Source organism: Sinocyclocheilus anshuiensis, unplaced genomic scaffold, assembly GCF_001515605.1.
Source record: "Sinocyclocheilus anshuiensis isolate Anshui unplaced genomic scaffold, SAMN03320099.WGS_v1.1 scaffold1, whole genome shotgun sequence".
Taxonomy (NCBI): Eukaryota; Metazoa; Chordata; class Actinopteri; order Cypriniformes; family Cyprinidae; genus Sinocyclocheilus; species Sinocyclocheilus anshuiensis.
Window position 1 is genome coordinate 677,152 of NW_015539843.1, and position 13,162 is coordinate 690,313.

The 13,162-nt window shown below is 36.7% G+C and overlaps 1 protein-coding gene across 2 annotated transcripts in view; it reads right to left on the reverse strand.

Annotated features, from left to right (window-relative positions):
- The window catches only part of LOC107684505 (solute carrier family 23 member 2-like), a 34,899-nt gene that overhangs the window by 5,938 nt on the left and 15,799 nt on the right, over positions 1-13,162 (reverse strand). For both annotated transcript variants that reach the window (XM_016480774.1, XM_016480775.1), the window contains 11 exons: positions 12,442-12,558; positions 10,635-10,792; positions 7,493-7,581; positions 7,339-7,406; positions 5,762-5,943; positions 5,544-5,664; positions 4,390-4,546; positions 3,222-3,369; positions 3,020-3,125; positions 1,534-1,801; positions 1,343-1,438 (listed from right to left, as the gene is read on the reverse strand). In XM_016480774.1, coding sequence (XP_016336260.1) covers positions 1,343-1,438; positions 1,534-1,801; positions 3,020-3,125; positions 3,222-3,369; positions 4,390-4,546; positions 5,544-5,664; positions 5,762-5,943; positions 7,339-7,406; positions 7,493-7,581; positions 10,635-10,792; positions 12,442-12,558 — 1,510 coding nt within the window. The remainder of the gene's footprint in view (positions 1-1,342; positions 1,439-1,533; positions 1,802-3,019; positions 3,126-3,221; positions 3,370-4,389; positions 4,547-5,543; positions 5,665-5,761; positions 5,944-7,338; positions 7,407-7,492; positions 7,582-10,634; positions 10,793-12,441; positions 12,559-13,162) is intronic.

The window sequence follows — 13,162 nt, forward strand, 5'->3', positions numbered from 1 at the left end:
TTTAAAATTAGAGGCAACCACTGCATTTTAATCATGATCCAAACAAAGATGCTGCACACATGCAACATGAGCAGTTTTTAATCTAAATTAGATTGTATAATTTCGAAATTTGAAGCAAAAACAGAATGTGTTGACTTCAGTTTTGTGAAACTATATATAAAAATATCTGCATGAATCAGCAGACGAGCTGAATGAGACGCAGATTCTCTCTCTGCCAGCAGGTGGCGCTTTAAGCGTTTCCTTGGTTTCCGCTGTAAACAAAGCAGCCCTGCACTTATGAACTTTAATATGCATTATACAGAGGCAAGAGGAAAAGAAAAAATACCATCTAAACTTTTCTAAAGACAGTAAGTTCCCCTCAGACATACATTCATATAAACTCCTACCCCTAAATTTATCGCCATTTGTTTAGCATCTCAACCGATTTAAATCGTCACATATTTGAATCGATTTTCAACCGGCTCGCGGTTAATTTTTACATCCCTATTATTTTAGGTTCAAATGGTGCGTGTGTAAGGACCTGGAAGCAAGCAGAATACGGCTATTTCTAAAGCATGCAGTGCCATCTGCTGTTAAAAACTAGAGAGAATCGCGATGCCTTCGGAACATCTCAGAATCGATGCAGAATCATTTCTCGATTTCTCTGTATATTTTTACACATGAGAAGATCATGTGTTTTTTTTTTTTCCAGAGAAGTTTGGTTTGCAGTAAATGCTGCTCCACATCAACTTCATCTCTGCATCTGCTTTGGGTCACTTTTGATAGGGTCACTTTTGATAACGCAACACATGCCACCCATCTTCCCAAACTTTTAATGAGAAGCCCTAATAAACCGGCTGTTGTCAACCGAAGAGAAGTTTTAAGGGCTTACAGCAGTTTTCTGCCAAAATAAAAGCTTGATTGCTATAATAATATTAATAACAATAATAATATTATTGTCATTATTAGTCATATTAATATATAATCACTTTTTGGCCAAATGTGTACAGCCCTAATTTATATAGTGCTATAAATTCTTAATGTTATAATTTCAACATCAAATGGTGATTAAAACAGCACAAAATCTCTTCATCATACAACAGTACAAAAAAATGCACGTGCTATTCCTATGTTATTACTACATAAATTAAAATTACATTCATTAAAAACAAGAGACATTTTTTGCAACTGCAAATTATACACAAACTAGTTTGGTTATTTTGAAGGATGACAGCTACCAGGTAGCTACCAAGTGACATGAATTTTCACCAAAGGTTTAATTGGATTGAAAATAGCAGTTCTCCATCTCCTGATTTTTCAGACAAACAGTGTTTTATGAGTGTATTATGAGATTTGCACCTACCAGGAATAGTATTATCCAGCACAAACGCCACTGAACCTCCTACAAACATGGCAGTCGTAAGCAGAACGTTCAGCACCTGATCTATCTGCACTATACCTACAAAAGAAGAAAAGAATATGGTTCCTCACTGGCTCCTCAAGAAGCAATCATCATTTCCCATGTGGTGAGTATACACATGTTTGTGTATCTACCAGTGACTAGAGGGTTTCCTTTGAGGTAGCTGGGCAGGACCAGGCCAAAGAAGATGGAGAAGCCAAGGACAAACAGATTGCGGGATGAGTTGAGATCCACAAATTGCAGATTGGAAAGACCAACAGCGGTGATCATGCCGAATAGAGTGCAGAACAGCGCCCCCAGAACTGGGTCCGGCAATGATGCGAAGAGAGCGCTGAATTTACCCACCATTCCTAGTAATAGCATCAGTGCCGCGCCATACTGAATTACTCGCCTGCTCCCCACCTACACAATAAAACGCATAGAGAGAAGAAACGACCAATCAGAGAATACCTCCTGCATCAAGTGCATTACATGACTAGCACACAATACATTGACACCACAAACATTGCTATTTACACTGTAATATACAGTAACAAGTGAGATACAAAACCTAAAAAGTCAGCTGAAATATACACTATAATTACAAAGTTTGTAGTCAGTAAGATTTTTTAAATGTTTTTGAAAGAAGTCTTTTATGCTCACCAAGGCTGCATTTATTTGATTGAAAACAGTGACTATTATATAGTAATATTATGAAATATTATCAATTTGAAATAACAGTTTTCTATTTTAATATATTTTAATATATATTAATTCCTGTGATAGTAAATCTGAACTTTCAGCAGCCATTTCTCCAGCCTTCGGTGTCACATGATCATTCTAATATTACTGATTTGCTGCTCAAGAAATATTTATTATTATTAACAATGTTGAAAATAATTGTGCTGCTTAATACTTTTGGAGAAACAGTGATATTCCAGGAGTTATTGATGAATAGAAGAAAAAAAAAAATCTAAAGAACAACATTTACTAAATATAGAAATATACTAATATTATAAATGTCACTTTTTTTCAATTTAATGCATCCTTGCAGAATAAAAGCATTCATTTCTTATTAGAAAAAGCAAAAGAAAAAAGAAAAGAAAAAAAAAAAAATCGCACTAACCCCAAATGTTTGAAATGTAGTGCATGTCCATGAATATATTTAGTTTCCTTCCCAAATTGTTGAAGTAAACGCATCAGCACAAATTGTAATTGTGGAACTGTAATACTAGTATTAAGTATCAAAATCAAAGTAGTAGACTCATGAGTAGTAGTTGCATGCGTAATAAATTAATGAATAAATAAATAGTTCCTGTGGGAGTACATAGACAGCCAGAGCTTATTTTAAATTACGACTGCTGGAAACTCAAGAGCTGCTCTCTTCAGTACTGAAGGTCTTTAGGGTGCTAATGATCCGCTGCAGTCACTGACGGCCACTACACACTCTAACACATGCTGCTATGTGCTACAGTATATGGACTGCTCTCTGAATGTGCTTTTAACACCCAGCTCCTTAAAGCCAAGATCTGCTGTCTGTAAAGCCAGTTTACGAGTCAAGATGGTGCTATTTTTGGTTCCTTCGTTGTAAACGATTACACAAAAGAAATACCAGAGAGGCTGAATAGGAAAAGATCCTACTTTGGTGATGCCCAGCACTCCAATATTTGGGCTAGAAGATGTGGAGCCATTTCCTGTCCCGAAGATGCCATCGAGAACACAGGAAAGACCCTCCATGAAGATCCCTCTGGGAAAAAGAGATTCCAATTAGAGCATTAGGACAACCAAACATGCTAGGTGTCTTATCAGTTTTGATATGTGCAATTGTGTCCTTGTGTTGTACCTGTTAATGGCATGTATAGGTGGAGGCGGGGCACAGGAGAGACGGGCACAGGCATAATAGTCTCCAATGGACTCTATGATGCTGGCAACTACAGCACTCAACATCCCAATCACCCCTGCTGCTGTCACTGTGGGCAACCCCCACTGGACTAGAACACATAACCATTCAAACAAAGCATTATGTATAATCTTATCAGGTTTAGCATTTAACAATTCCCACCACATGAAGGTTTATTGAATACATTATATTCACTACACAATTTAGTTCTCACTGTCTCACTGTAATTATCAGTTTAAATGTAAGAACCGATGTAGAACTGATGTAGTTCATCTATTATATAACATAGTGATCTGCTTATAAGCCTCCTAAATGTCATGGAATCTCATATGTGACCTAATTGGAACAACATACCAACATGGCTATATTTCATAACACACTTAACTTGAATTAAAAGTTCAACTATAAAGTACAGTTTAAATCGTGTCATAATAGTCTTTTGTTGTGCCTTTAAAACTTATTTTGACGTATAGATGTTACATTTAAAGTTAATACACTATAACTACAAATATATTACAAATGTGTAATTAAAATATTATTTAAAAAAAACAACATAAGCTTTAATAGAACACATTAACGTATATTTTAGTTTGCCATAAATACTTGTCAGCACACTTTCCCATATTTCAAAAACAATAGGAGTAATTATGAAATTACATATATAAATGTACTCAAGTCTTACTTTGGTGGGTCAAAAACACTCTAAAGTTAAGCTAGTTACATTTAATATAAATGTAAATTATAATACTTTTTTCCATTTAATTGCAATTAACATGCAAATAAGCCTCCTAAAGCATTACATTCAGTTCACACTTTCAAGTACTTAAAAAAAAAAAAAAAAACAGAAACATGGGCAGTTCACTAGGTTTTGTAAAAGAGCAACACACACACACACACACACACTCACACTCACACTCACACTCACACTCACACTCACACTCACACTCACACTCACACTCACACTCACACTCACACTCACACTCACACTCACACTCACACTCACACTCACACTCACACTCACACTCACACTCACACTCACACTCACACTCACACTCACACTCACACTCACACACACACTCACACACACTCACACACACTCACACACACTCACAGGGGTAGGGTATCTTAAACCAGGGGGCGGCTGCCAGGATGCCCTGTCGGGCATCTGTTCGGGCGTAGAACCCATATTTGTCCTTCTCAGGAGGAAACACGTCAGTCACCGTGAAGATGAAACACAGAAACCATGACACAAGGATAGCCATGATGATCTACAGAGAGAAAGAAAAAGAGATACACCCAGCTACTTAAAAAAAAGAAACTCTTCTCCATTCTAAATTCTGATGAGTAACCCAGACTGCTGAACACAAAGCCAGACATGTTATCCAACCTCCTTCACTAGCCTTCAAACAAGCAGACAACACTGCATGCTGAAACTCCCTCACGATTCATCATCAAGGATCAATCTGTGTATTTAGGACTGCCTCTATCTGCCACCCACACTCACTTTCATTGCCATGTCACTGTCTGCTGTGCTTCCATTTAAAAACACAGGCCAAAATGACCTCATCTCTGAAACAGCATGGTAATTACGGCTGTCATCAGAGCTACCGGCAGATTAAGAGCTGTGCCAAAACTCTGAAAATGCCACCTCACGCTCCTGGGAGCTGGAGACACCAGACTGATAATGATTATGATAATTCCTTTATGAGAATGTGGATCATTTTTGAAATGAAAAATGCAATACACTGATTATCGAGATATGGAACAACACATGTTCAACAACTTTACCTGCCAATAGATTTAAAAAGCAACACTTGCAATTAATCAGAAATTCAAATTATTCAGAGATGATCGCTTGAATGTTAAAAACAAAATACAAAAGAAAAACATATTCCGATTTCATCTGCTATGAAATTCTGGTGTTTAAGCATTTTTTTTTTAATAATTGTTCTCATATTTTCTATCACAACTTTGGCAACAGCATAAGTAAGTAAGCAAGAAAGCAAGTAAATAAGTAAATGTATAATTTTTTTTTTCTTTTAATGGAATGGCACTGAGAAAAAAAAAAATTACACACAGTATATATATATATATAAATAATACCATAAAATAAAAATAATATAATAACTCTATATAATATAATATAACATAATAATCATTTTCTACATCTTTATGTGCTTTCTTATTCTGTTTTAATTCTCTCCATCACTGACTGAACAGATGTAAACAGTCGTGTTTGTCTTGGATTAATGTGGACAAACTCACTGGGAACATCTTGAACAGCTGCAGGCGATAAGACGTCCAGCCTTTTTTGGATTTGTAGATTGGGAGCGGCAACTGGATGTTACGCGCATACTGAGAGAACAGCAGCACCAGGAATATGGTTCTGTTGAATAGAGGGGAGAGAGTTTATACACTGCATCCACTGAGTTACAGTTCGGTTATTTACACAGCCATCATGTCTGTGTGTGAGCTGTACTCACAGCATGGCAATGCCCCAGTGTTTGCCTGCTCTCTCTCCAGCCGCCTGGAAGCCCGAGAGCCCAATGAGAGTGACAGTAGGGGTGATGGTGAGCGGGCCGATGTACTTCAACAGGACACCTGGCAAACCCAAGGCCCCTATGATCACCTCTATTAGAGACGAGACGATTATAGCACCCTGGATCTACAGAGACAGGAGAAAAACAGAGTTGGAGAAAGAAGTTTAAAGTTTTGAAGTGCTTAAATCTGATCATCATACAAATAAACTAAAAGAAGAAAAAAAGAAGAAAAAGGATGGCTCTGCAAAAAGCAGTTAAAGGTTAAAAGCAATCAAAGGTTGAAAAGTGTCATTGACAAAGGCCTCCAGACAGCGTAATGTTCTGTTTAATCTAATTTAGCTCAAGTTGCTTTGTCTTTGTCTGCCACACCAAAATCAATGTCAAATCCGTTTATGCAAAAGTATCTTAAAAAACAGATAAAGGGATAGTTCATCCAAAAATGAAAATTCTTTCATCATTTATTCACTCTAATGTCAGTTCAAACCCACAAGACTTGGAGAAGACTTAAGACCAAGTTAAGTCCTCCAATATATCCCCTGTACCAGGGCCGTCCTTAGCTGATGCGGGGCCCCCCTCTGTCCGTTCGCTGGGGGGGCCCCCTCAAGCGCGGGGCCTAGTGCGGCCACATCAGTTGCACCCCCCTAAGGACGGCCCTGCCCTGTACTGACGGAATAAAAGCCTGAACATTACCTGTCTGTTCTCAGTCGTCTCCTTCAGTGTTGTGACACACACAGAGTGAGCGTGTGCAAAAAAGGAGCTCTGTGTCTATAGTTATTACTGCTTCAATTTGTACATTAGTTGTTTCATTTAATCGCATATTACATATACATTATTATATACTTATGTATAACAACTACTCATTTACTGTGTATATAATATATATATATACACGCGTTTTTTCTTTTTCAATCTTTTTTATCCACATTGCTGTATTTAGTTTTCACTTATCTTTACAGTATATTCACTTCCACACATAAATCATTTCCTAATTTGTTTTTACACTGATTTTAGCGCACTAAATAAACATTTATGCATATTGTTATTTGGATGACATGAATTCTTAAATGCAGTTTTTAATAGCTCATATTACCCGAGTCACTACATGCTTTATTGTACTTTTAATACATTTTAATCACATTTCAAGATTTTAATTAACTATACAAATTTTAATTATGGAAAAAATGATTTATGTATTTAATCCATTGTAACATTAAATATAATCCATTGTAACATTAAATATAAATGCATCCTTCATTCATTCATTCATTCATTCATTCATTCATTAAATATCGATGTAAAGAGGATTTGTTAACTACCCCCTTTTTTATTAACATTTACAGTGATCGTGGTTCTATAGATCTTTTTATAATAATTCAGAGCATTTATAACCACTCTGCCTAAACTTGTCACCTCATTGTATTTCATTAGCTTCTCACCATCAGCTCCTTTATCGATTTTTACGTTAATGTTCCTCATTAAATACGCCTGTTCTGTTCTTCATTCTCTTTGTTTTAACACACCTCTCGTATCCTGGGGTACCAGATGTCTTCTGTGTGTGGCAGCTCTGTGGCATTTAACAGAGGAACAGCTGCAGAGAAACAAGACGATCAGATTAGCGGTCTTAAGCGTGACTGAGAGGGTACACAGGTGTGTGTGTGTGTGTGTGACATGTACCTGTCGCGTTACATTTCCACTTATCCAGTGAAAGGATGGCTCTTGCTGGGGCTAGAAAAGCAAAAGCACTAGCCTGGAACAATGGAAGCCTGGAGGCAAAACACACACAAAAACACAATCATTCACAAGAACAGCTTGTACTAACACACACACAATTACCCACAACACTCTTGCTCCTTGGAAACATCTATCCTCCAAGACAGGTAATGGTCACCAAGAGGAGCTCTTAACCACATCATGAGTCAGTGATCAAATCATTCTGTCTAGTGTCTGTAAATCACTCAATTATAATTATAAAAAAAGAACAATTGACATGAACACTGACATCTATATAGTCTCAGGTAATCAGACCTTTGACTAAACAATGCAAGATCAGGTCCTTATTGCAGCCTATTTTGTCCAAAAAGAGACCACCTGACTGACATGTAACAACAACCATTTACATGTGGTTTAAGGCAGTCGTTCTCAACCTTTTTGACTCTAAAGCCCCTCCATGTTCAAATACCTAAAAAAAATCTAAGCTGATATGGACATCTGGTATTTCTGTTGTAGTACAAATACATAAACTCTAAAATATGATAACAGTTTATTGTTGTACTTTTTTTTAGTTGTTTTTAATTAAGAGCATGCTAACTTAACTAAATGTAAATAATTTTAAGACTTACAGGCCCACGTTGACCTTTGATTTGGCCTGCCATGCCACAAAAGGATATTATGAAAGGAGTGGGGGAAAAAAAAAACATAATTGAAGCATATGTTCATTTCTAATTTATATTTTTGTTTTAACATTTTTTACCATTATTGTTTTTATTATTATCATTATTTTATTTTTTAATATATATACAGTGGATACGGAAAGTATTCAGACCCCCTTAAATTTTTCACTCTTTGTTATATTGCAGCCATTTGCTAAAATCATATCAAAAGGTTTGGGCACCTCAGCTCTAACCACTAGATGTCTCCACACACACTACTCATATTCTCACTGATGTGGGCTCTAAAGTCTGTTAGTAAAGACTGCTGCCACATTAAATTATAATTATAAAAGGCCATTGATTTTCAAACTCACTCACTTTTTCCCCTTTATCTTTGCTTAAGAACACTTGATGCTAATAAATTGCAGAGCAGCAAAGAGGGGAGGAGGGTCATCATGACCCAGCAATAACGTGAAAGTGAAAGTGACGTAACATGTGGCCAAGTATGGTGACCCATACTAGGAATTAGTGCTCTGCATTTATCCCATCCTAATTCAGAAATCATTCTAATGTGCTGATTTGCTGTTCAAAAACCATTTCTTTATTGATGTTGATAACAGCTGTGCTGCTTAATATTTTTGTGGAAACCATCATACATTATTTTAGAATTCTGTGATGACTAGAAAGTTCAAAAGAACAGAATTTATTTGAAATACTTTTATGTAACAAATGTGTTAGCCACTTTTATTAAAAAAAAAACCACCTTTTGCAGCACTATAAAGAGCTGAAGGCCTTCATTGCTGAGTGATTAAAGAACCTCAATCACAAACACAAAGATTCACAGAAGACCACAGCTTAAACTGAACTGACCCATTTTCTCCAGTCCAGACCTGTTACACGAACAACTGATAGTTAGATTTTGTACCAACAAAAGCAGCTCTTACACGACAAAAAAAGCTGTCATGTTCTCTTCAACGTTTCAATTACGTTTTCTCTTTTATAATAAAATGTGGTCAGCTTTGTGCATCTAAGAGGGTTGAGTGTCATTAAAAAGAAGAAATCTTTTCAAACAAATCTCAAAGCTATAGATCCATATCAGGAAAGTGGCCTTCAAAAAATGTAATTGGAGGAGAGAATGTAGCTAAAAGCACCTTGAACACAAGTGCTTGTGTCTTGTAGCCAGTGGAAAAAAACTTGGGAACGCCCTTCCTCTTCACAGAACTGAAAGAAATATTTTAAATCAAAACTAAATCTAGGTTACTTTCACTTTCAGCAAGAGGAAGGAGAAAGACAGGGAAAAGGAAAGAAATAAAGAGCTAAATAACAGAATGTACTGTAAGGTGGAGGAACACCTGGAAAAAAAAAACACCTACCAGTAAAAATAAATAAATAAATACACAAATAAATAAAAACATTAACGAAACAACTATGTGGTAAAAAAAAAAAAAAAAAAGAGGAAGACAAACAGATCTTGTTTTAAGCCATTTTTGTGCAAAAACACAAATTATGGAAATGTATATCGAACATCATCAAAAAGGATGAAAAATATATAGATTTACAATTTACAATCTCTCAGCATTATACTTTAGAGTAATATTCACACTAACCTCAAGTACATGCCCAGACATGCCAACACAGCCTGTAAATATATGATGCCAACTTCTGTCTTCCCTGAAAAATCTTACCTTTTGCTTTAATCACAGCTTTCCAATAACTGGAAACTCCAAGTTCACTTCTGTGAGGTCGTGACGTTCATGCCCTTGTTCTGACTTGCTTATCCAACCCATGAACATGAGTGATGCAGTGTTCAACATGTTCTGTCCATCATGATGTGTTAATAATGCTCTCACACTTTGATCAGGCATTTGATTTTTATACACAGCTTTGCTGATGAATATCTCACAAGCACTACATAATTTCAATTACGATGTCAATTATGATGACAAGCCAGTGAGAAGGCTGAGATTCTTCACAGCTGTCTTTACTGTGGTCAGAATGTTCAAGATGTTTATCATCTTCCATCTTTTCTGGGAGTGAGCAAAAAGAGAGTGAAGCAGAAGCAGCACTTGCTGAACTAAAGTGCACTTGTAAACTAAGCCTGAATCTAACATCCTGAAAGTAATCAATAAAACCACCCACACCCACACACAACACAACATACTGTGTGCAAAATAAAAGTCAACAACAGATGGATTTCTGCCATATACTGAATACTTTTATATGTTTTGATCAGAATAACGGATTCTGAAAAATAGTTATATAAGGTATAAGTAAACTGTTGAGCGTACCTGTTAGTAAGTTAAATAAACTCCACTGACAGTGGAGCATTGCATGGGATTTCACCATGCAGGCTGGATGCGAACCTGTATCTTGCATTGTCACCATGGCACAATGTGTCTGGAACACATTCTAACCGCTAAACCTTGCTTTAAAAAAAACACACTTACCGGCAGCCAAAGGTGGTCTGCAGCAGGGTGGTGATGCCCACACAAAAGAAAATGGTGCCAATCAGCTGACTGGTTGCCCACTGGTCAAATCCCACACACATGGCTTCAGCAAGCAGGAAGGGCACAGCGATAGTTCCACTAAAGCAGGTAAGATAGTGCTGAGGAAGAATGGTGTGCAAAGAAAAAATATCAGTATTTTTATCTCTGTTATCTCTGTAAAGGAGAACCTCAAATTAGAGAACTGCACTCCCACGGGACTACTGCGAGACCCACTGGACCCAAAGCAACAGAGTGCGGCGCGGGACAAGACTTGATGGGTGAGTGTGGGTGCAGGCGGATAGACACTCGTGTGTGTGCGGGATGCAGGAGAATAAAATGATTTGAGGGACTCCGCAAAATAGAAATATCAAAAAACAAATAAATTGTTATTCATTTATTGCACAAAAGCAACAAGAACAACTAATATAAAATAAAAATGATTAACAGGTGCAAACATAGGCAGAGTTTCAATTTATAACACGTGTTTGCAGCATTGAGCAATGTAGCCAATCACAGACATATCTGTTGATTTCTGGAACGCTATTGCCAATCAGTGGTGTTTAAGTTAGAATCCACTCACCGCTCAAGACCCCTGAGTTCTTGTGCAGTGCTGAAATCTGTGTCCTTACGAATCTTCTTATTATAACCCACGAAGTGCAGGCATTATGAAAGATTCATTGTGCATATATTTATTGCGTTATAACAGAGCTTTGTGAGATCGCGATGAACTGAGATGTCAGCTTTTTAGTGATTATAAAGGGATCGCTTTTTGCTCGCATTCTGCCATGCCAAGCCCAAACCATGCACGCAGCAGCCTATGCTTGCTTTTCTGTTAAAAATAACAGTTTTGTGAATGTTGATGCTTTAATAACAAATATTTTATCAGGAGTGTTTATGCTGTTCTGGCTAGGCGAGACGGAACTTACTATTTAATGTAAATGTCATGGATGTACTGAAAAAAATCTATATAGACTACTTTTATCCGGACTTTTGCGAGTGGGAGCGGGACAAAACATGAATGTTGTGGGCGGGAGCGGGACTGAAAAAATCCATCTCGCGCAGGTCTCTACATCAAATCTTATACAAGTCTAGGGTAAAGTGGGGTCACTGCTTCAATGTCAAGGGTCACTGCTGTAAATTCTAGGGTCATTACTTCAAGTTGAGTGTCACTGCTTTAAAGTCTAGTTTCACTGCTGAAAGTTGAGGACCACTACTTCAAAGTCTAGGGTCTCTGCTGTGAAGTCCAGGGTCACTGCATCATTGCTTCAAAGTCCAGGATTCACTGCTATAAAGATGAGGGCCACTACTTCAAACTGGATGGTCACTGTTGTAAAGTTGAATGTTACAACTGTAAAGTTGAGTATCCTGCTTCCAAGTCAAGATTTCACTGCTGTAAAGTTAAGGGCCACTGCTTCAATCTCCATAGTCAATGCTGTAAAGATGAGTGTTGCTGCTTCCAAGTCAAAGTTTACAGCAGTGAAATTTGAGGGCCACTGTTCAAAGTTGAGTACCACTGCTTCAAAGTTTAGTTTGACTGCTGAAAGTTGAGGGTCAGCGATTTAAAGTCTAGGATTCATTACTGTAAATTTGAAAGCCACTGCTTCAAACTCGAGGGTCACTGCTGCAAATTCTACATCTACAGTTACTGCTATAAACCCTTAGTTGAGTTATAGGTGGTATATGAATATCTTAAATGTCTGGGGCACATCACTCTACACTTGAATGTTCAAGTAAGTATGTCCACATGTGGCTGTGCATATGTTTGTACCTGTAAACCTAGGAACACACACAGGTACCAAGGTGGTGTGTCCTCTATGGTATATATCATGTCCATTCTCCTGGCGTCTATGCTGTCTGCACTGTCCACAGTCTCTGATATGGAGCACTGAAGGGGAGAGGAAACACAAGACACATGGGATTCAGGCTCTGGGCTGTTCCTATGGTAACCAATCTCTATTACAGAGAAGTTTAGTGAGAGCTGTACATTATAAACAGCATCAGTACAGACACACACACACAAACCCGACTCGACTGAAGGCTTGATTGAGAGAGTGTGTTTGCTGTTATTATACGATAAAGCAAATTAGTGAGCATATTAAATTCTTTCTACAAAATCAAGCTTCCTGTAACAAAAACTAAAACCAGATACTTAAAAAAATTCTCAAAATAAAAAAAATAATTTAACTGAAATAAAATAAATTATATAAAAATGTCATTTATTTTATTTCAGATAGTTACCAATGCCACATTTCTCATTTTAATTTAGTTTAACTTGATGTTAAAAAACGAAAACTGTAATAAAAGAAAATTATAAAAAAAATATTAAAAGAACTAATAAAAATGAAAAAATATATTATTATTATTATTATTATGCTGCAAAAGGCTACAATTTAAATAACAGTACTAATAATAATAATAATAGTAGTAATTATTATTATTATTATTCATAATAATAATATTAATAATAATAATAATAATTATTATTATTA